The sequence below is a fragment of the Acanthopagrus latus genome, chromosome 21 (genome assembly GCF_904848185.1).
Source record: "Acanthopagrus latus isolate v.2019 chromosome 21, fAcaLat1.1, whole genome shotgun sequence".
In the NCBI taxonomy this organism is placed as follows: Eukaryota; Metazoa; Chordata; class Actinopteri; order Spariformes; family Sparidae; genus Acanthopagrus; species Acanthopagrus latus.
In genome coordinates this window covers 6,287,732-6,310,288 of record NC_051059.1, presented here as the reverse complement: position 1 = coordinate 6,310,288, position 22,557 = coordinate 6,287,732, and the positions used below count along the sequence as shown (strand labels likewise).

General features: G+C 43.6%; 1 protein-coding gene across 1 annotated transcript; it reads right to left on the bottom strand.

The window, feature by feature from the left end:
- Positions 1–6,374: 6,374 nt before the first annotated feature.
- acin1a (apoptotic chromatin condensation inducer 1a) lies at positions 6,375–22,524 on the bottom strand. Its single transcript, XM_037083750.1, has 18 exons — positions 22,254–22,524; positions 20,497–20,562; positions 20,199–20,310; positions 19,568–19,623; positions 16,410–19,367; positions 15,804–15,947; positions 15,511–15,596; positions 13,013–13,070; positions 10,897–10,936; positions 10,483–10,625; positions 10,231–10,371; positions 9,924–10,119; positions 9,423–9,568; positions 8,823–8,930; positions 8,597–8,704; positions 8,207–8,513; positions 7,794–7,894; positions 6,375–7,683 (listed from the first exon to the last, which is right to left on the bottom strand). The coding sequence occupies exons 1-18, from the start codon at positions 22,389–22,391 to the stop codon at positions 7,354–7,356; spliced, it is 5,238 nt and encodes a 1,745-aa protein (XP_036939645.1). The 5' UTR covers positions 22,392–22,524; the 3' UTR covers positions 6,375–7,353.
- Between the last annotated feature and the right edge of the window lie 33 nt (positions 22,525–22,557).

The following is a 22,557-nucleotide window of genomic DNA, read 5'->3' as shown; positions in this document are numbered from 1 at the left end:
AATTTACAAATACGGCAGTCTGCTGGCTCGTCACTCGTTAAAAGGGGGGAATTCTGAGTAACTCTGACAAACTTGTGGGAGACAGATTAAAAAAAAAAAACACTTTACAAGATGATTCTGCACGTCTGGCTCTGGGGGTGGCAGTCTGCATCCAAAAGTCTGTCAACCACCTTGGTCAGAATTGGATTTTTTTTTTATAGCCATTAACTATTATATGATCCCATGATTTCTTTCTTTTGTAATTTTGTGGTAATTTCACAGAATGGTGATGTAAGATACTGACTTTGTTGATCCTGTCTTGACCCTCCCCTCTGGCTCCATCCATCCACCATGGCATTGTTATTTTTCACTAGACTTTTGACCTTCTGACTTTCTGACTGAAATTCAGCACCAAAATTCACGATCAATTGTGACAATCTTAACTTTTCATCTTAACCCATAACCATCTTCAATACGTCAGTTGTACATTGTGTTCGATGCTAGTTCACCCATTTCTAGAATGCTAACACCCAGACTAATATGACGATCATTGTGTTAATTTTACCTGCTAAACCTCCTCTGTGGAGAGCGTACTGACGTACTGTCTGGGTGTGTGGTACGCAGGCTCAACAGCCGAGGACAGGAAGGCGGTGCAGAGGGTCGTAAACACTGCCCAAAAGATCATCTGCTGCCCTCTGACCAGCCTGGAACACATTGCCACATCCTGCTGCCTCAGGAAAACCAAGGCCATCACAGGAGACCCCTCACACCCTGCCTACTTCCCCTGGGCCGTACGAACTACAAATAAGAACGGATACACTCACACACCCCCCCTCCCGACAAGAACAAACCAAACATACCTCCTCCTACCTCCCTTTAGCACCTTAAAGGGCTACATATAATTTATTTACATTACTATTGTTCTGTGTGTTGCTTTTTTTATTAGTTGCTGCGGGAGCACCCTCAATTTCATTGTACCCTCCTGTACAATGACAGTAAAGACTATTCTATTCTATTCTATTCTAAACATTGGCATATTAGCATAGGCATTGTGAGCATTTTAGTATGCTGACATTACATTTAGCTCAAAGCACCACTGCGCCTATATAGAGTCAGACATACATACACAAAGAAATTGCAAAACATGTCTAAACTAAAAAAAACACTGTACGTTACAATTCATATCTACTGATATATCATACATGTACCCATTTTTGTATTCTTTTTGTTCTCATCCATGTCAATTTGTTTGTTGGCTGGTTAGTTTTTTTCTGCAGGATTACACAAAAACTGTTGAACAGATTTCCAGGAAACCTGAGTCAGGATGGGAGGACGAGGTCTCGGCCCAGAGCAGACCACATTAACTTCCAGGAACTTTTACTCGCCTTCTTTAACATTCTAAGATAGGGTCTAAGATTTTTCTGAATTTCACGGGAAATAATAATAATGGCGTATGTATTTAGGTGGCTTTTTTTCCATTAGTGAGTACAATTTGATGCAGATCCTAGATGTGGTGAACTTAAATCACATTTATGGGTGGGTTCAAATTGAAAACGATGCAGGGTTCTCAAGTTTAATGCTGGATTAGGCTTAACTTAATAAAAGAAGTGAATTAAAGTGGACTGTTGGGTCTTGGCGGAGATATGCGCCCTGCTGATTGGAATTCTCATTTACAAATGACGTAAAAAGTGAAGGAAGATTTGATCTGTGATAGGCTGACCCAGTACAGTGAGGACAATGAACACCTAACAGAGAGAGAGATTCCAGACCCTCTTCACATCAGACACTCTGTCGCATCACAGCAGGAAAAGCCCAGGCGTAAGCAATAACACTGATGATCACGTTCCATTTAAGGGCCTCAGGAGGACATGACAGTGGGCTGACCAGCTCGACACCGGGCCTTCAAACTGTCTGTCATCGTCAAGGTTATTAATTACTGTGTGCTATGAAAGCAAAAAGCTGTTAAAAGGTCTCTCGCCTCAGAGGTTTTCTCTCTCCATTCGGTTGCTTTCTTCTTCAAAGTATCAAAAGAAAATACAAAAACAGTCTGAACATTTAACACAGTACTTCGCACTATGTATGGGTGCAAGAGTAGTTGCTACAACCTCTCTCTCTCTCTCTCTCTCTCTCTCTCTCGCACACGCACACACACACACACACACACACACACACACACACACACACACTGCTGGTGTAAGCGAGGGATCAATATGTTAATACTTTTTTCCGTTATGTCTGCATCTTATTATTCCATTTAGCTACACACGGAGCTATGCATGGAAAATATCTTTCCCTATTAGTTGAACATAACTTTTTCTGTGTGCCCTAGACGCCCCAATCTCAGTTTTTCGCTGTTGCACCGCGTATTTCACCAACTGCTCGGTTTGTGATCTTTCTTAGCGATGCAGTTTTGCCAGTGTCTGCCCCTCAGTGCTGAATCGGCTTAAAGCTATCAGTTTAAAGCCGCCGTACGTGCCTGCTTTTTTTTTTTTTGTTACTTAGCACAATGTCTGCACTTTGAATTGGGTGTGGTGCGGTGGGAGCAGTCTCTTTTAAGCGGCCAAGGGAGGTATTGTGTGGGTGAAAAGAATACAGGTGCAGGGAAGTTGAAAGATTAACATTTTAGCTTCTTTAAGGGGGCTTTTTTTTCTCCAAACCCCTGTCTCACATGGCGTGGTTTCCCAAGCCCATGCAGAAAAAAAAACCCCACCTCAATAGTAGGAGATGCTGATTCAGGCTCTCCAAGCCCAACTACCCTTGTCCTGACCCAGCCATATCCGCAAGGAAACCCCCCTGCTTCACTCAGGGCCTGCTCAGGATGGTGGGCACATTTCATCTGACATCTAAATATATGTACAGTCACGGTCTGAACTCTTGAGACCCCCCCTCCCCCCAATTATTCTCCCCTCCTCACCCTCCCCACATCTCCTGCAGTCTGTTAATGAAGTATCACACAACCTCCTGCTTGGTATTTCTCCCTCTCTCACCGCCGCTTCCATCGCAGCAGGCCACATCTGGTTTCCATAAGCACATACATGTCATCACAAAGAAGAGGAAAGGGGGAGAGGGGAGGGGAGGGCTGAAAGAGGAGGGGGGGAAGGGTGTGTGCATATCAAGGGAAGCTAGAACTTCAAGGAGTGGCAAGGCTGTCAAGATACTGCTGTTGTTTATCATCTCTCCTACCTCTTCTCACATATGTTTTCTTGATATGCGCCAGATTCCCTTCATTCATAGATTGAAAGGAAGTGTACAAGAGCAAGTATGGATGTGTGAGGGAGAGCCACACTGAGGCTAGCCATGGGTAAATAGGACACCAAGCGAGAGAGAAAAAACTCTAACTCAGAGGAGAGTACGAGGAAAGTCAGTGAGACATGCAGAGATCTGAAGGGCCACATCAGAGGTTGCCTTTGAAAGTGGAGCTTAGTGGGCCTCTAAGCTGAGTTCCTAACAGTGCTGGACACAAAGACCTATGTGGTTACACTGAAGAAGGGAGGGCTTGGGGGGGGGGGTGGTGCTTACAGAGCGAAAACATATTGTTTTTACTGCCCACTCATCAGCATAGGAGTGGCCCCGCTCAGCTGACTGGCTGGTCATGGAGGTCTCTACCACTGACCCGAGCTCTACACCAGACACAGGTGGCCTGTTGTGGTCCTGCAGCTGTCACGACTGGTTCTGTAAAAGACTCGCAACCGTAGAAAACACTGCTCTGAGTCATCTCTACATCTGTGAACACAGGGCTGTCCAGCTGTTTCATCTCAGATTTGCTGAGAATGATTTATCCCAAATGTGGCATTCCAGAGAGCTGGACTGACAGAACGCTGCTCAACCTGGAGTAAAGCTACAGTTGTCAGTTTTTGTACATTGTGTTTTTAGGACTTTGGTGTTCATAATACAAAGACTCTTCTTAGCAGTGCCTGGAGTTGGAACAGATAAAGGAGTTCTCTCTGGTGAGACCTCTGGGGAGATCACGTTATTGGTGATCTCACAATACATCTTGCCAGGCTTCAGGCTATTGGCTTGTGGCCCAACCACTGTGGCTCAACCAATCATCATCCTGTGAGGAATTACTGGCAGCTACAGGCGTGGTTTAGGTCTGATGACAGCAAGAGAAGCAACCGTTTGCAGTCATGCCTTTTATTTTTGTTTTTTTTGTTTTATGGAAAAGATGTTTTTGCTCTTCTCCTGATCTAAAAGTCTGATTTACCCACACGCACCAGCAGTAGCGCTCTCCTATTGCTGTTCTGATTGGTTAAAGTTGGCCTGCGATAGATAGTGATTGACAGAAGGTTTATCCAGTCGCCGTTTGAAAGAGACTACCCTTTTCCAAACAGTTTCCAGGGACGACTTCCCAAATTGTCTTGTGTAACCAACCATCTTGGGTCTCAATTTACAGTTGTCCTGTAAAGACAGCTCAGGTGGTCCTGACCTAGACTTTTGTGAATGAGTCAAACCTTCGTGTAAAAGCATAATTACTACGAAAGAGGCACTTTTAAGATCTACCATAGTTTTGTTTTCGGGCAAGCTAATTTGAGTGCTGGGGCACTCTCACGCTAGCATCAAAATCGCTATTTTTAAAACACTAAAAAGGCTCAACACAACATGAAACTTTGCTCGTAGTATCACCAGGGTCTCTACACATGAACACGAGCATTGAGAACATTGTTTGTGTACACAAAGTTTACTAAAAAGAAGGTTTTTGGACAACTCATGTTAGCAGCTGTATTTTCGGTGCACTGCGCCACAAAAAGTGACGATCCCCAAGTGCAACAGGAAGGAAAGTAATGGTGGACCGCTCAATTCCTGTTAGCGATTTTGATGCTAGCGTAAGAGTGCCCCAGCACTCCGCTGAAAATTAGCTTGCCCGAAAACAAAACTATGATAAATCTAAGTGCCTCTTTTGTCGTAATTATGCTTTTACACTAAGGTTTGACTCACGTACATTCACAAATAAAGCCTCGGTTGCTTTTTGGCGAGAGTTTCATCTTAAACGTCTTTGCGATATTTGCAAATGACATCACTTGTGTGTCACCAGGGGGAGATATACCTATAGAAGATGGCGTCCCTGAGATATTGCAATCACATAGAATGAACATATGTACTGCTCATGACAGTGCAATCCCCAGTGCACACGGATAACAATCTTACCAATACAGATTTGAGTAAAATCTTTAGTGTTTATATGCATCAAAACTTGATGGATCGGTTGCTATAAATTTCCTGGTACATTCATGTTCCCCAGGGGATAACATTAAATCCCTAAATCTCTTTTAGGTACACCCATAGGCCTTTCAGTTGTTGTTTCTTTATGCACAGAAAAAAGAACTGTCATATTTGCAACCTGCCTAGAGTAGCATTTTTTTTGCAGAAACTTATCGTCCCAATATTGGTGGCTTGCTGAGAATATCATTAACTTGACTTCCCTCTATCTCATCTTGCTTTTTACTTGAACACAATCTATCCAGAAACTCAAAAGAAACTATCTCTTCTAACTCTCCATTTGGCCAACACACATTCACTTTGCCCTAATCTTCAGCTTATCTTCAAAACCACCAGCTGCCTGGCACAACCCAATACTCAATCTGACACATGCAAAAGTATCCTCTGCATGATAAGATAAAGGGGTCGTTAGAGATGAATGACAAAAATCCCCAACACTCATTCCAACTAGGCTGCTTCAGTTAGATCTGTTCTTGGAGCTGCCAGGGAGATGCCAGGGTGAAGGATCCACTGGTCCTCACAGAGTCCAGACACACGGAGTTGCATCAGGGCAGAAAAATGTTATGCTCAGCGACCATAGGGCTGTAATTACATAGGAGCACTGCTGAGCTCTGCAGGATGAACGTCAAGACCGGAGAGATGGAACAAGGGAACAGAAGAGGGCAAATACATGATTTACAGCAGACTGAGAGAAGGGATGGGCGGGTAACACTGAGATAGATGGTACCGAGGGTCAACACTCCCAACTTGGAGGGAAAACCACATGGTTAGGATTTATGTTAAATGAAAGGTGTCATTGGACATCACCTTAACATTGCATTGTGGGAAAGGGGGATTTTCCAATATAAACAGTGTAGAAGTTAATTGCAGATCAGTGCATTCTTACGGTTGCATTCTCTTCTTTTACATTTTTAGCTGTAACTTGACTGCCTTAAGTCATTCTCCTTGTGTCAATGCTATGACTGACCTAGGTCGTAATGTGGTGTGGCTGACACCTTGTGGACTCCAAGTGTAACCGCACAATTTACTCCAAGACTGAACTTTCTTTAGCTTGAACCCAAACTATTCCCAGTAACTAGTAAGGCAGTACCATTTTGAGGCGTTATTCCCAGGATCAATGAAAAGATTACATGACAAACCCTGTCGGAATAGAGACCGGAAAAGAAAAGTCACAATAATTCAAATTTCATTTTTTATTATTTGTACATTCACCACTGATAGGCGTACTCAAAGAAGAAATTAAAAAAAACAAAAAACAAAAGCTTGGTACTAAAATGATAAAATAATGATTAAAAAACAATATTAAAACCATTGGTGAGAAAAGTCATAATGCAACCTCGCCTCTTGTGTCTGTATTGACGCAACAGGGTAAGAGAACTTGAGGATGAGGAGGGAGGAAGAAGAGAATCAATGATGAGGATATAATCATAACGTGTCTGGTGTGACAGAGATTCCCTCCCCCAAGAGAATCATCTCATCTCTTAACTAAATCAAGGGAGAGAACACTGCATTGCCTTAGTAGTTTTTACACACCTGTCCAAAAATACCCCAGAGCTGCCTCATTTTATTGTCCATTTAAATTTTTAGTTATTTTATATGTCTGTACAAAATGCCAAATACACTGTTCCAATATTTTTAGATTTATGCAAGCCTTTGCACACAAGGTTGAGTTTTCTCTTTAGGCAGGCCTGGCAAGGAGAGCCTTGGACTACATGCAGCAACAAAAGGATTCCTCATCCAAACAGCAGAGCTGTTGAAACACAGAAGAGACGACGACTGATAGCAAATCATAATTGGCACCTACACTTGGGGCACATGGGGAACGCTGAACGTTAAAATTACCCAGCGTACCATACTGCTATGCCGTCAAGACAAAAACCCAAAGAAAAAAGAGAGGCAAACATATAAAGAAAATATATCAAACCTTGACAGGAGCGAGACGTACAGCACTCTGGGAAACAACACTGCAAAAAATCATGGTCCCCTTTAAGCATGACTGTGTGTAGGTGTAGATGTGCTTTAAAAAAGGTGACAATTTGAGAGATGGTGACGACATCAGTTGGTCCTCTGTTGGGTCTTAGTTGTAACAAAGTACATGTAGTGAAAGGCAAATGGAAGAGGGTGATCTCTAGGACAGTTCCATCAGTTGATTGGCCATTAACGCCGCCTTTCTCGCGGGTCACTGCGGCTACGTGAGCGTCGGCTACCGCCTGCCCCGCTCCCCCCCGGCCTACGGTAGCCATCCCTGCGTTTGTCGTTGTCCCGCTCCCTCTCCCTGTCCCTGTCTCTACCTCGGTCTCTGTCCCTCTCTCTTTCTCTGTCCTTGTCCTTCTCACCCTCACTTCGCTCTCCAGCTGCGCCGCTTCCTGCCTTCATCCTCTCCTTGCGCTCCTCTTCCCTTTTTTTCTCCTCCTCCTCTTCTTGCTCCTTCCTCCGTTTCTCACGCTCCTTCGTCCGTTCTGCTCTGGCAGCTTCCCGCTGAACAAACTAAAATAAAAGAGATGCAAAGTAAGACTTAAATTAGATATCTAGGCCACATACTTGAAAGTTACGCATTTAAAACAGCAACAAAGTTTATAAATGGGTTCATGTCTCACCTGTTCTTCTGTAAGTGGAAGCCAGTATATGCAAGGAGCTGCTTTAGTTTTGCGGAAGAGATCATCAAGAAGTTTTGCAGGAGGATCCTCTGCAGCTTTGTCTGAAAAGTATGATAACAAGGATATAACAATTATTCTAGTTTTTATTTAGCATACCAAACATTTAAATTACTATAACATAATTTTAATCCTTGCAAAATCTAGAAGGTGGAACTAGTGATTGTTTAGCATTTTTGCTTGAAAAAAGAAAAACGGACTGAATGAATTAATTATAAAACAAAATATCAAAATATCTTCAAATTAATTTTCCATCCATCAATTTAAAGACCAACTGTTTTGACCCTTCTCAGTATTTAAGAGAATTATTGTTTACTAAAAGTGAATACAGTCTACAGTTCGTGTGCATCTGTTACCTTTCTTGTCGGTCTTCTTCTCCTTACTCTTCCCCCTTTCTTTGCGTCGTCTCTCTCTGGAGCGTGACCTCCGGGGACCACCTTCCTTCTCCTCTCCAGGTTTTCCGAACTCCTTGACCTTATCGCGATCCCACTCACGCTCAGCTCTGGCCTTCTCCCTGCGCTCCATCTCGCGTTCTCGCTCGGCCCACTGGTCCCGCTCTTGAAGGAGGGAGGGCAGGCCCGATGCTCGACCGCGCCCGGAGCCAGGGCCTTGCTCCTCTGCTCCAGGTCTGTCAGCTGCACCCAAGCCTTTGTGGAAGTCCAACTACAAAACAGAGATGTTCAGGATACAGATGGCTAAACTGTGCAGGTGCAAGAGAAAACAGACTGATAACAATAGGGCCTTACCTCATCCTGCTGGCAGAAGTCTACTCTAAGGACTTTTGGGTTGCTCTGAGGCCATTTCACTCCATGAAGTGCTGCCCGTGTAGCAACTGCTTCATCCGAGCTACAGTACTAAACACACAGAGAAGAGGACAGCTCCATGTGAAACAGAAGATTCTTCCACAGGTCAAAAACTGTCTGATACAATAAAATTCCAAAATATAGAAAATACACGCTCATAATAACTTACTGTGACATAGCAGTGAGACTTGATTTTGTCGATCCAGAAGCCCTCCTCCACCAGGGTACCAGTTCTACTGAGCAGTTCCTTAAGCTGCCCTAGAGTGAACGGCCTTACCTACACAAGATATTACAGAGCACAGATCACGACACACTCACAAACTACATACTTGTGATTATTTTCTGTCTGTCCACAGGATTTATTGATAATAAATAAAAGATGAATCAAAAAGTATTTAATGCTGATTGATGCACACTGCATCGCTGAACTGCTGCAGCTCAACTGCATACTCTACAGATAAACACATGAAACTGTTGTGAAATACTGGGATGATATCAGTATGACTAACATACTGTGACACATGCGATGCCAAGTGGGCAATTTGGCATTTGCCTTGAAACAGCATAAAACATGCTTGTTTCATCAGAATACAGAGCTGAGTTTATAGGCACATGCCTGCAATCAGAGGCAACAGCTCCAAAAACAATCAGCATTCCCGTCAGTTACACCTCTTGTTGGCTTTCTTTTTCTATCTGTGCTGCATTATACAGTCTGCATAGATTTAGTATCAGTGTTAATAATAATGTACAGTTTGCAGTGTCCTCTCACCAGGTTGCTAATGTGAACAATATTGGAGACTTTGCCACGGGGTGGTGAGGGCTGCCTGGCCGTGCGAACAGGGTCATCGATTGTGATGGAAACTCCGGTCTTCTGCTGGCTGATGGAGCGACGAATGAGGGTGTCGCCAGGGCTCACTGGGGGGGGGGAGACGAACACAACATGGCATCTCCATTACTAGACATTATATATGATATATTACATATCTTATAATGTAAAAACACCTCAATTTTTAACTACTTCTGTAAATCTTACACAAGACTAGATTTTTTTTTGTTAAATCATCCGCAAATCAAGTCCTGTCTTCTATACCACTGGAAAAAACTGCATTTAAATGTACATGTACAGTATGTAGATTATGTATTGTCTATCAGTGTGTAATTAAAAAAGAATGACAAACTACAGACTTACAGTCAAAACCACTTTTAAGTGAAAGGAATTAAATTAGACATTTAAATGCTAGATAAAGACAATGTTGTGACAGATTCATACCAGTGTTAATTTCTACATCATGGCTGGTATCTGATGGAGACTGGGTTTCCATGGCTCCAGAAAATGAGGTGTCCAACTTCTCTTCATGCTCCCTTGTCCTCTCTCCATCGGCCCGCAGATCATCCTCCTCCAACTCCTCATGTCTACTCCTCTTTGCCTCCTTCTGTCCATTCTCCTGACTCTCAGAGTGCACCACCTGCAGTAAGAGAAAAATGCATCAGCAATTCCTGATTATATCTGTGTAAGCAATTTATATTAATGAAAGTACCTGTCATTCCAGTGAAACAGTTAAGAGTTGTATACAAACCTGTGTGACAGTGCGTCGGATCTGAAGGTCCTGGTCTGAGCGCTCCCTGTCTTCATCCTCAGCCCCAGATAGGACAGCTTCCTCCGGGTGCAGGTCCACCACTGCCTCCTGGCCAAGTGGCCGAATGTCTGGGATAAGGGACTGAGGGCAAAGAACACAGATGATACACAAGATAATTGGGCCTGCTATATTCATCTTAGAAGCATTACTAACATCCACAACATAATATGACTTTTACTCTGCTGCAAATACCTTGAGTGAATCTGTGGTGATGCTGATGGAGGGTTTCTTGGCAGTGACAGCTGTGCTGGAGCCCCACCTCCTCTTGCGACCTGCAGCAGCTCCAGACTCTTGCTCGCCCTCTGCACTTCCAGTGCCTGGGGACAATTTACTGCCTGGTAAGACAAGGAAAAAGAAAAGTCCTCAGGCACATGTCATATTCAGTATAAGCATCCATGACATCACAAATCCATGCACACAACTGTTCAGGACAAACATTTCTGAAATACAGATCATCATGCTCATGAAACCATTTTTCTATTGCTAAGTTTTATTCATGTTGAGTTCACAAGCCTACACTAATAATGCCATTAATATATGCACTATGTATTAATCATCAAACATAAATGCTGGTAAAGTGTAAGTAGGTCCGGAGGATGTACTCACTGCTAAGAGAGATCTTACGAGCTGAGAAGGCCTTTGGTGTCTGAAACACAAGAAGATAAAAACAACCCAAGATACATGGGAGACGTGAGAGGCAGACACTACTGGTGGAGACCAATGGTTAAGGACAAGTTAGAGGAAAAGAGGAACAATAATAGAAGGAGGACAAGTAGGGACTGGGAGAGTGAATGATAGAAACTGCTGTGCAAAGTTGTTTTCAGTCAAGTCTACTGAATGGCACCAAGATGTGTTTAGTTCTGTACTGGTATTCATAAGCATACCATTCACAATTACTTCATAATCTACACCTATTGATTATCTTATATAACTTGCTTTTGAAGAGTAAACTGTAGTCGCAGTCTCTATCACACAAACAAGGATCTGGTGAAAATACTGCAGTTTAAATTCCAGTGCTAAAATGTTATTTTAGAACTTTTGTTTCTGAGGAGACTCCAATGAGTTTCACAGAGGTAATCATCAGCTAAGATTAAAGATCATGAAACAGACATTTAGAACCCTTTGGTTAAACTGCAGTAGCCACAAATGTATAATATTTTTAAAATAAAAAAATCTGCTTCTCCCAGCAAACACTACAGAGAGTATGACTGAACTAAACATGAAATATAACAGTGAATAAACGTCTACTTATTCCCTGGTACCACTGACACCTGATCCTTACTGGTTTGGATATGGCCCAATCACGACTGCATGTACTGTATCTAGGCAACAAGGGTCCAATCAAAGGTGGCTGAGATGTTTGGATGGAAATCTGAATGCTGGTTGGCTGGCAGGCTGGTTTCGATAGTTCGTTAGGGGGCTTTGAAATGCATTTAGCCAAAGCAGTCATCCTCAGGTGTTTCTGGCATTAGTCCTTTGAAAAACGTGGCAGACTCTTATAACAATGAGTCCAATGAGCTGGAGACCAGATGTTCAATGTTGTCAACAGTCACTGTGCACACAAATCCAGGATTTTCATTTTAGTGTTCACTTGTGTTTGGGGCACAGTAAATTCATACACAGAGTCACAAAGAAGCAAAAATCTGATGATGGCTGTTGTGGAAAGGGACCCAAATGGTAAGTCCTTCTTCAGTTCAAATAGAAAAAGTCAAGCCCATTGTGTCCAGATAAAAGCTTTGGCCTCTTTGAAAAAGCATTCAGTATCCAATAAGGGTGTTTGCTGGAGTAATATGAATCCCATTCCAAGAGATTAACAAAATCCAAAATGTCCTTTGTCAAGCATGATACAGTTCACCAACCACATTAAATGGTGTGTCCATAATATCCCAGATTTCTTTGCGTGTGGGTTAAAAATGTCTTGAAGTGAAACAATCTTTTAAACTACCCGTTGTTGAGAGGGTTTCACAGCAGCCTTGACTTGATGTGAGCACACATCCTTTCTCGTCTCTTCTCTGTGTTGATTGTAAGGGCACAAGGCCAGGTTAGTGGATAAAAGGCTAAGAGAGTTGGGCTACATTGGCTAGCCAACCCCTTCTTTACATCTTCTGGTCCAATCAATAGCTCTTGCAAGCCATATCCATGAAAATGAGGCAGCCTTTGTTGCCAGGGATGTCCCTCTGCAGTGCAGCCTTGGGGGCTTATCTGTGGTCAACTCTGGGTTCTTGGGGACAGTGGAACAGGTGCAGCAGTAGCAGTAGTAGTAGAAGTAGTAGTAGTAGTAGTAGTAGTGGCAGAGGTAGTATGCAGGTACCAAAAGGGGCAATGGAAGAGGCATGAGCACCTTTATAACAAAGCAATCATTTGGGGTTTAAATATCAGCCACAGTGAGAAAATAACCTTGCCGTTTCTGCCTATGACAGCACCAACAAAGGTTTTACAAAAACAGCCAAATTAACAAATGTTATTTCCAAAACATATTCTATCATTTGTTAAAAGGGCTCAGTAGGTCATCTAGGGGAAGTATTTTTTAAATGTAAAGAAAATAATTCCTACAAAGAATATAAACAATCAATATACTGTGTATACGGTAAGTATCGAGATTAATAAAACTGCACGTCACAGAAATTCGACTATAACGGCTCAAAAAGGTTCATCCATCTAAGTCCTCTGCTACCAACAGCTTTGAGGACCAGGATGACTCCTGGTTCTCCAGGTGCCTTACCTCCTCGCTGGTCTCTGGAACCTTCTCTGGCTCTGACATGGTAGTCTCCTTCACCTGCCTGTATCATGCGAAAATCAAATATCAGCAGGAAAAGAGGGAACAGATGAGAAAACCATTAGGATGGAGAAAAAATGGAATTAATTATTGAAATCAGGTATCGACTAAAAACAAATGTCAAGGCATAACAGCAGCAAAAAAAAAAAAACATAGTTAACAAGCAGCAATGGAAAAATTTGAAAAGGTTATTACATCAATACTATTTAAAATAACAGCCAGACTAGTAAATAATTTAAAGATATGGGAATATTAAGGCATAAGCTGTCAGAATATGGGTATTTACTGGTTTAATGATTTATTTATTAGCAATTATATGAGGCACAGGTAACAAACAGTTAAATGGGCTAAGCATGCAAGAGCATTGTTCTATTTTCATAACTACATCTAACATTTATATATGAAATCATTGAGCCATGAACAGACAAAGTAGCATTAAAAACCTATTAAACAATCTCAGCAGTTCAAACTACTCTACTGAGATACACAATCATCACCAAGAGATGCAAAAATAGCTGCGCCTTAATAGCATCTCACTCTGCTGACCACAGTCACTCTGCCATTTAACAAATACGTTGCTCTTTATTTGTTAACGGGGCTCAAAGACCTGAGCCGAAGAGAGCAGTGAATGAATGCAGAGCCACCGCAGTCCTCCTTCAGACGTGCCCAGTCCGCTTACACACAAGCAAACGCTCAACCACAGCGACACAATACCTGACAAACGAGCGCGCGCCTCACGTTCTCATGTCATCCTCATGCGCGCACACGTGAACACGTCCACTCATTCCCACTTACATTAACTTGGGGGAACTTCACAGCAAAGAGACGAAGTGTACTCGGTTAAAACGCAGCATACAGGCTACCGCTGCTGCTAAAACGACTGCGTCGCAGCGAGAGCTCTCTCTCCCCTCCCTCCTACCTTTCCTCTCACCACACACTACTCCTCTCTGAACGCGTTCATGTCGGTACCGGCTGTCAACCAAAACCTGCGACGGACAGACCCTTGCCTGCCGTTTAGCTGAGCCGATGTATGGTAACACCATAGGCCGGCATCGACAGCTAAAGCCATCGACGGAGCACAGCCATGTTGCAACGAATGAAAAAAAAAGATCGTGTATAAAAAGGACCCGCATCTTCTCAGCCACACCGGCTTCAAGGCAGTCTCATCAATCGCCTGATGGGAAATTCAACACCCCGCATCTTTTATGACACCTTTTTTTTTTTTTTTTTTAATCACCGCTGGATTGTATTCGCATTCACAGGCATACAAATCCTCGGGCTCCAATGGAGTGGGAGCATATGATGTGATGGCAATGATCAAGTGAGCTTACAAAGCGTTTTTTGACATCAGCCAAATACCCGCAAAATTATTTCAACATTGTCACACTGCCCTGCGCTTTTATGGGAAAACGATAAATACTGTGGCGTCCAGAGCTGTGACTCGACTACCAGAGAGGGTTTTTAGTTTCATGTTTTTACGGATTTTTGAATGTGAAAAAAATGAACAATCAACATGTATTTTTACATTAACTAGTGCTATAGTTTTCGTAATGTTTTCCATAATGTGTCGAGATTTGCTGTTGAACAGCTAAATTAAACAAAAGCACTGTTCAAGCTCGAGTTTATTTTATAACCACAAGGATAGGCTGGTGTAATTAATCTCAGGTGAGATGGCATGGCAACAACGGTTTACCACGCACAGCATTTGCTATATTGTTAAATTCAACAGAATATTTTTTGACAATTGTCAGACACCCTGTTTACAGCATGCAGACTTGAAGTATCTCTGCTCAAAAAGTAGAAAACATACAACAACAAGAATGCACTGCACAGCAAATGAATCTCTCCGTTTATCCTGCTAACCTAGCTGGTTAGATCATCGCTTGGTGTGTCTGCGTCTTGTTTACTTGCCAGCCTTTTCAGGCTTGTTCTGTGTCTGACAAAAGTAGTTATACACATGCTAAAATCCAATGGACAATAGTGTTTATGAACTTCGGCTTACTAATGATAACCACACATGAATATTTATTCACATGAATGAGCAAAAAAATTCAACACTCAATGCATTATATTGGGGTGATGGCACTCTCTTCATCAAGGTTCAGTTACAACTAAATAAGCATTGGCAGATACAGATGTAGGCACTAACCAGCATCAAGATAGCCTAGTTGGAGAAGATGACCCAAGAGGTCAGAATTTTTTTGGCCTTGTACACCACTGAGAAACTTTCATTTGAACAAACAGGGCTCTGCCTCAGACATTGCCTAGTTTCTCCTCAGTATGTCAGTGGCCTAAATCTGTGTCTGTGTTCACAATGCCAAAAACATTGCATGCCATTTTTTGTTTTCTAAGAAATTTTACAAAAACTGACATCCCTATATCATGCCCTTGTGGAAAGCCCTGATATAGAATGAGTTTCAGAGGACCAAGACTTGGAAGCAGACCTTTTTTTGTCCTTTTCCTCCTCTCCCTCGCTGTCCTTTCTCTTCCTTTGCGTCTCCTCCCTGGTTGGTGCTTCAATGAGCGGTTTCTGGGGATTTAAAAGGGCGGGAAATTAAATGAGATGCAAAAGAATATACTGTACTACATTTCAAAGATGTTTTAATAATTGATATAAAATAAAGGCTAGAAAAACAGCCATCTGGCGATTTGTCTGTAAATCTATATTCTTGGGAACTGAGATACAAGATACACATAGTTGTTACAGATGTTGTGTGTCTACTTTTGAGTTACTGACCTTGGGGTGAGCATTTGTGTCATTTTTCTCTAAAAGCATCTCTCTTTTGTGAGGGGAGGCTTTTGGAGTTTCCTTTGAACTCTTAGCCCGAGCCTCAAGTGTCACCCTGTGCAGTGGTGATGCATCTCTTTCAGGTTTCCCTCCCTAAAAGAGGCAGACAAGAGACAAACACTTTTATGACCTAGGAATAAAGAATTGCTTTTCTTTGAGTTTACTCAAAACACTAGCATCTTTCAGTTTTACCCTGACCTTATGTTAAACATGTAAAAGGTATTACCTGGATAAGGTTTTGTAGATAAATACAAACCAAAATAAAATAATAAAACTAAAATAAAACTAAAATAACTGACCACTGACCACATTTGGGTCTCAAACCCTTGCTGTGGAAAATGAATCAATTTCAGTCCGTTGTATTCCGATCCACTCTTTGTTGTCTGTTGCCTTTATATGTTACTCGTGAAACGTTGCACCATCTTTGCTAACATGCAAAAATGTTTAATATTTCTACAGTCTTCACCAGCATTGAAAACACTCACACCATGCCTGCATGATCAAAGGCACTGCTGCTTGTCAGGGAAAGAGAGAGGTTCTTATTAGACCACTTACCCTTCTACCTCTTGACGTGGGGGAGGTTTTCTCTTGAGAAGATGTAGATGAGCCAGAGGAGCGAGATGATGAGGACCCAGAATCTGATTCTGAGGAAGAGGAGTCATTAGAAGTTGATCTTCGTCTTGCTTGTTTTTCGTCCCTCTTTGCATCTCTTCCCCTTCTCTGTGCAGCATCAGCTGGACTTGAAGGACCCTGGCTTTCATCCACTTCTTTTGCTTTTTTGTTTGATTCCTTTGAAACCTGTTCTGTTTTCACTGGATCTGCTTGTTCTTTGTCAGGTGATACAAGATTTGTGGCCCTATCTTTCTTGGGACTCTGGACCACTGCTGTGCCAACAATGGTCTCCTTCTCAGACTGAGTCCCCACAAATCCTGGCAGCCCAGCCACAACCTCCTGTTTTGTCTGCTTCTGCGGATCTTCCTCAGAGGAGGCCTGGTGTCTTTCCTGCTGTCGTTCCCCAACATTGGTGGGGGAGGAGATAGGTGACACCTCAGGCTGGGGGGTGTCAGAGAAGTTACGGGGCCGCTTGATAACCATGGAGGTGGAGGAAGATTGAGGTTGAATTTGGGAGTCTCGTAAGAACCGGAACTTCTTGAATGAGGATTGAGGCATCGGTGACATGGGAGCGCTGGTCTCTGTCGCTTCAATCCGGGACATTGGAGCATGGACATCTTCCTGCTCTCCTGCATCCGTCGATGACTTTCTACCAGGGCCTGTTGAAAGGAGGGGAGGAGTGGGCAGGGGAGTGAGACCAATCTCACGGCCACGTTTGGATGGAGGGAGGTGACTCTCCCTCTCTTTTTCAGCCATCCTAGCCCTCTCTTTCTCCTGAGCCATCTCCTGCTCCTCCTTCTCTTTCTGCATGGCTTTCTCCTTCTCTAACCGTTCATGTTCGAGAGCCCTCTCCCTTTCTTGTTCTAAAGCCCTCTCCTTCTTCTCCTTCTCCAAGGCTAGCTCCCTTTCAAGTTTCTCCTGCTCTTTCTCCCTCTCCAGTCTCTCTTTCTTCTCCTTCTCTGCCCTTTCCTTCTCCAAAGCTGCTTCTCTCTCTGCCCGTGCTTTCTCCTCCCTCTCTCGTTCCAAGGCCTCCCTCTCTATCCGCGCCTGCTCCAGTGCCTTCTCTCTCTCAAGTCTCTCCTTTTCCCTCTGCTCATGCTCTAACCTCTCTTGTTCTAGGGCTCTCTCCCTCTCCAACTTTTCTTTTTCTAAAGCTTTTTCTCTCTCTATTCTCTCTCGCTCTATGGCTTTCTCTCTTTCTATTCTCTCTTGCTCCAGGGCTCTTTCTCTTTCTAGTCTCTCTTGCTCCAGAGCTCTTTCTCTTTCTAGTCTCTCTTGCTCCTGGGCTCTCTCCCTTTCTAGTCTCTCTCTTTCTTGGGCTCTCTCCTTTTCTAGTCTCTCCTGCTCCAGGGCTCTCTCCCTTTCTAGTCTCTCTTGCTCTAGAGCTCTCTCCCTTTCTAGTCTCTCTTGCTCCATAGCTTTCTCTCTTTCTATTCTTTCCCGCTCTAACCTTTCCCTCTCTAACCTTTCCCTTTCTAACCGTTCCTGCTCCAAAGCCCTTTCTCTCTCAATCCTCTCCTTCTCCCTTCTCTCAGCCTCCAGAGCTCTTTCCCTCTCCAACCTCTCTTGCTCAAGAGCCCTTTCTCTCTCCTTCCTTTCCAGCTCCATCGCTCTCTCCAGTTCTTCTCGCTCTCGCTTCTCCCTCTCCTCCTTTTCTTTCTGCAGACGTTCTTGCTCCAGAGCCCTCTGCCTCTCCAGCTCCTTCTGCCTCTCAAGCTCCAGGGCCCTCTCTCGTGCCAAGGCCTGCTCTCGCTCTTCCCTTTCTTTAGCCAAAGCTCTTTCCCTCTCCTGTCTCTCTCGCTCTAGAGCAAGTTCTCTCTCCCGCTGCAAAGCCTTTTCTCGTTCTTCTCTTTCTATGGCCTGCTGTCTTTCAATTCTTTCTTTTTCCAGAGCTCTCTCTCTTTCCTCTCTCTCCAGGGCAAGAGCTCTTTCTCGCTCTTCCTCAAGTTTTCTCTGCTTTTCTTGCCTTTCCAGCTCTAGGGCCTTTTCTCTTTCTATCTCATTTTCCCTCTTTCTGTCCCTCTCTTCTGTTGCAGTTGCCTTGAGCACACTCACAGGTACTTGAATATGGGCCGAATGTGCTCCTGCGACACCCTGGTTGGTGCCTGGAATCATGGGAAATGGCACATGGCCTGCTGCGTTGGCTGTGTGAGTGATAGCAGATACCAGACCCTCTGGAGGCCCTCTGCCAGGAAATGATGTGGCTGAGGGAGAGCTGCTATCCTGCCTATCACCTTCTCCATCACCACCGTGCCAGCCTGCTCCTGAGAAAGCCCCTTCTGATGCCATCTTACGTGCCAGCAGGGTCAGTGGGCCAGGCTTGCGCTCAGCATGTCCACTTCTCTGTGGTTCTGGGCTACTACTGCGGCTGCCACTGCTTGAGGAACCAGAGCTCGAAGAGCTGGGTGAGCGCCTAGCTGGGGCTACATCTGGACTAGGGGGACTCTGTTTGGGGGTGTCAGGCAAGGGGAAAGATAACTCTGGAGGTGGGGAGGGTGGAGGTGTTGGCTGGCGAAGTTGAGGGGACAGAAGGGAAGGCATGTGTTGCTGTTGGGGTTGACAGGATGCTCCAGACCTCTCTCTGGTTGTGGGAGCTCTGGCCGGCTCTCTGAGGTTTCTCCTCCGGGCGCTGCTGTCCCAATCATCATCGTCACCATCCTCCTCGGCATCATCACTATCTTCATCATCGCTGTCAGCTGGGACTTCATTGGATGCAGAACCCCTTTCTGGCCGCTGCTCACTACCAGGTATACGCATGCCGACAGAGCCAGAAGCAGGAGGACCAGACACGTTAGCCTCCTGGTTTCTGTCAGCCTCTCCCTCATTGCCTGCACCAAACAATCCCTCTCCACCAGAGGGGCCGGCTGGCTTGTACTGCTCGGCCAGTGCTGGTGTAACATCCTGATGAAGACAGAGGGGAGGTGAGCTTTATTTTGTCAGAGCATCGTGTCTATTTTCTTTCATGTAAAAGATCTGGCACCATTCTTACCAGCAAGTTCCTTCTAAATGTGCAACATCTTTTGGAGCACGGAGAATCTCCAGACAAAAAGAGTGAAAATATGACCGAAGGCAATAGGTAAGAAAAGAAAGTAATGTCTGACCTGGGCTTGAGGAGGGCACGAGGTACTGTTATTAACTTCTGAGTGGTCCTCTTGATCTGTTCACCAAAGAAAATGTAAATAAAATTACACAAATGGAAATCACAATGATATAGGAGTGTACATTCATTTACTAGGTTGCATTGGAGGATTCTCCCAACGAGAGGTCGATCGATAGTGAATTTCAATATCAAAATGATAGATGGGAGAAGGAAAAATCTGATAGCCAATTAATTGGCCAATCATGCGTATAATTAAAATGCTGGATATTTTTGTTGGTGAAATCTACAAAAGGTAGAACATTCATCTTTATTCATACTGTAAATATTAGAAATTCTTTTTTTAAATGTAACACCATTGAAATCGAACTTTTATAGAACTCCTGAACTGAAGATTAGCCCCCGCCCCCCCCCAGTCCCTCCCACCCTCTCAGTGAAAAGTTCTCCATCTCAAATGATGATTGACTCAGCGTATTCTTGATGCAAAATGGTAACATATTCCCCCGCGTGGTTGGTGGAGGCTGCGCAGCTATCAGAGCCAAGTTCAGCTGATAACGATATTTTGTAAAAGGTACCATCGGCGCTAATTAATCCACTAAACTGGTTATTGGTCAACCTCTACTACCAACACTTACCATTTGTTTCATATGCTTCGCGAGCCTCTCTCTCCAGACGCTGCCTCAGGAGCTCTTGTTGTTTAGCCAGATACTGCTTGATAAAGCTGTTCTGGCTCATTTCCTCTCCAATCTACATACAGAGAGATCATTTAAAATAGGATGCAATCCTTCATGGCCAATTGTGCATTCATTTTGTGAACAAAATTTTGTGTCAATGGCAATTGTTTTGATGTTCAAATTGACATTTACACTTAAAAGGTCATTACATATGAAGAGGATTCAACCACTGAAATTAAAGCATCTTTGTGACGCTTACCTGTGAGTTTGGTTGCAGTCCAACATGAGCCGTGGAGGTCCTCTGCAGGTTCTCCAGCATGAGAGCCTGTTGTAAAGATGAGACTATTCGTCAACGCAATAACTGGCAAGTACATTCAAGGGCTGTTAAAAGGCTGCACTGGTGCTACTGAATGTAAATATCTGGGTCATGTATGACAACCTAGTGTGTGCAAGTATGTTCAGTTATAGTTTTCATTATGTCTGCCAATATTTTCATCTTTTGATAACTTCGAGCCCCTGTGTGTCAACATAAATGGGACAAACATCCTTCACTCACTTGCTTATACTTGTAGGTATGGAGAATTCTACCTTTGATACAAATTACAATTGTGAGCAACTGAATACTAAAGGACAAAAACAGTGGGGGGGGGGTAGAGTTCTCTAGTCAGAAGGAAACAAGTCACGCAGCAAGAATAATAAGACTCCATCGGACCCTGGTCTGAAAAGCAACTCACACACTGTGGTGAAAAGCAGACCACACTGAGAATATTGTGGACAGAGATGCAAGCAGAAGCTGCTGTACCTAACATGGTTTAAATGTTAAACCTTTTAAAATTTAAGTCTTCAATGTTTTCATCCATTGCTGCATTGACACTCAAACGTCAGTTGTGCAGCATCCTTGTGTTTGATCATAGTGCACGCACACACAATAAATACATGTGAGTTGTCCAACAATGGTATAATCTTCAATATCTTAGGCAATGATAAGCACTGAAAGCGAACAACACATGTGATATCAAATATAACCCTAAAAGGATAGTGTGACCGTTGGAGGTCAGTGGCTTATTTTGTGGTACTGATAAGCCTCAACTGCATCCACCTGTGCTATGAAATCTTCCATATTTTAAGAGGGAAATTTAGGTTGCCAAAATCGGTTTACAGACAACACAGCTAATAGTTAGTTGCAAGTTATGACTGAGTAACACATCGTTTATATCTCACACGTGAGGTCAGGGGGACATAAGGCTTCACTGGAATAGTAAGTTTTTAACATGGAAATGGGAATGTCAAAATCTTGTATACTGCTTACTTGGCGCAATTCAGCGAACAAATGGTAATTTGTAAACCAGACAAACCACTAAAAAAAGTAAATAATGACCCAACTTTAGTGGCGGGCTAGATAAGGTTGATTACTTGTCCCAATGTAAACAAACTAGCAGCTCTTAGGCCTGAGATACACTTTCGGGAAAAGTATTACAGATTTTGGCGGAACACTGTGAACATTGTCCATTCAAATATATTGCGCTGACGTAAAATTGAAATTCGGAGTCAGCTACACCAAGGCAGCCGTGCTGCTAAATACACAGTTACGTTGACGTTAACCTCTAGGCTAAACTCATGCATACCAAGGGCTTGGGACAGACACCGTTAATAGTAACTATACACGGCAACAAGCCAGGCCACTGCTCAAGTCAATGCGTTAGCCAAGGAGCTAACGAGCTAACAGGACAACATCACCCCGACACACACACACTTCAGGATTAGCCACTAAGTTTACTGAACTCCAGGCCTAGCTAAGGTTGGTTTACTTCTGCGAGGCGAAAAAAATGCAACATTACAGCTCGGTGCAATTAAAGGCCCTTTTCAGCTAATTAGTAGTCGTTAACCTCGGCAACTCTACTACGCTGCTCGGCAGTAACGATACTCAGTTGTCGGCCCTCGAGAGAGCACCAGCCCGTCTCATCGTTAACGCTAGCTCGCAGCAACCGTGGTCCGGTATTTCACCGCGGAACTCACCCCTTTGAGTCTTTTGATGAGTGCATTCTTCTGTCCGCTTTTCGAGAGTCCTCTCTCCTCAAGAGCAGCTTTTAAATCCGCTACTCGAAGAGACTGGAGCGGTCTCCCGTCCAGGGTAACGTCTTCGAGATCCGCCATTTTCCGTTCCTCTCAGTTCCCAGCTAGAGCGACGAGCAACGCCTTCCTCCACCCAGCGTCACCGTCGACGACTTCCCCCCAATCAAGTATCAAATAAATTACATGTTTCTCGATATGTAAAGCCGAGAACAAATAAAATACACTCCCAGTGCCATTAAATGTTTTT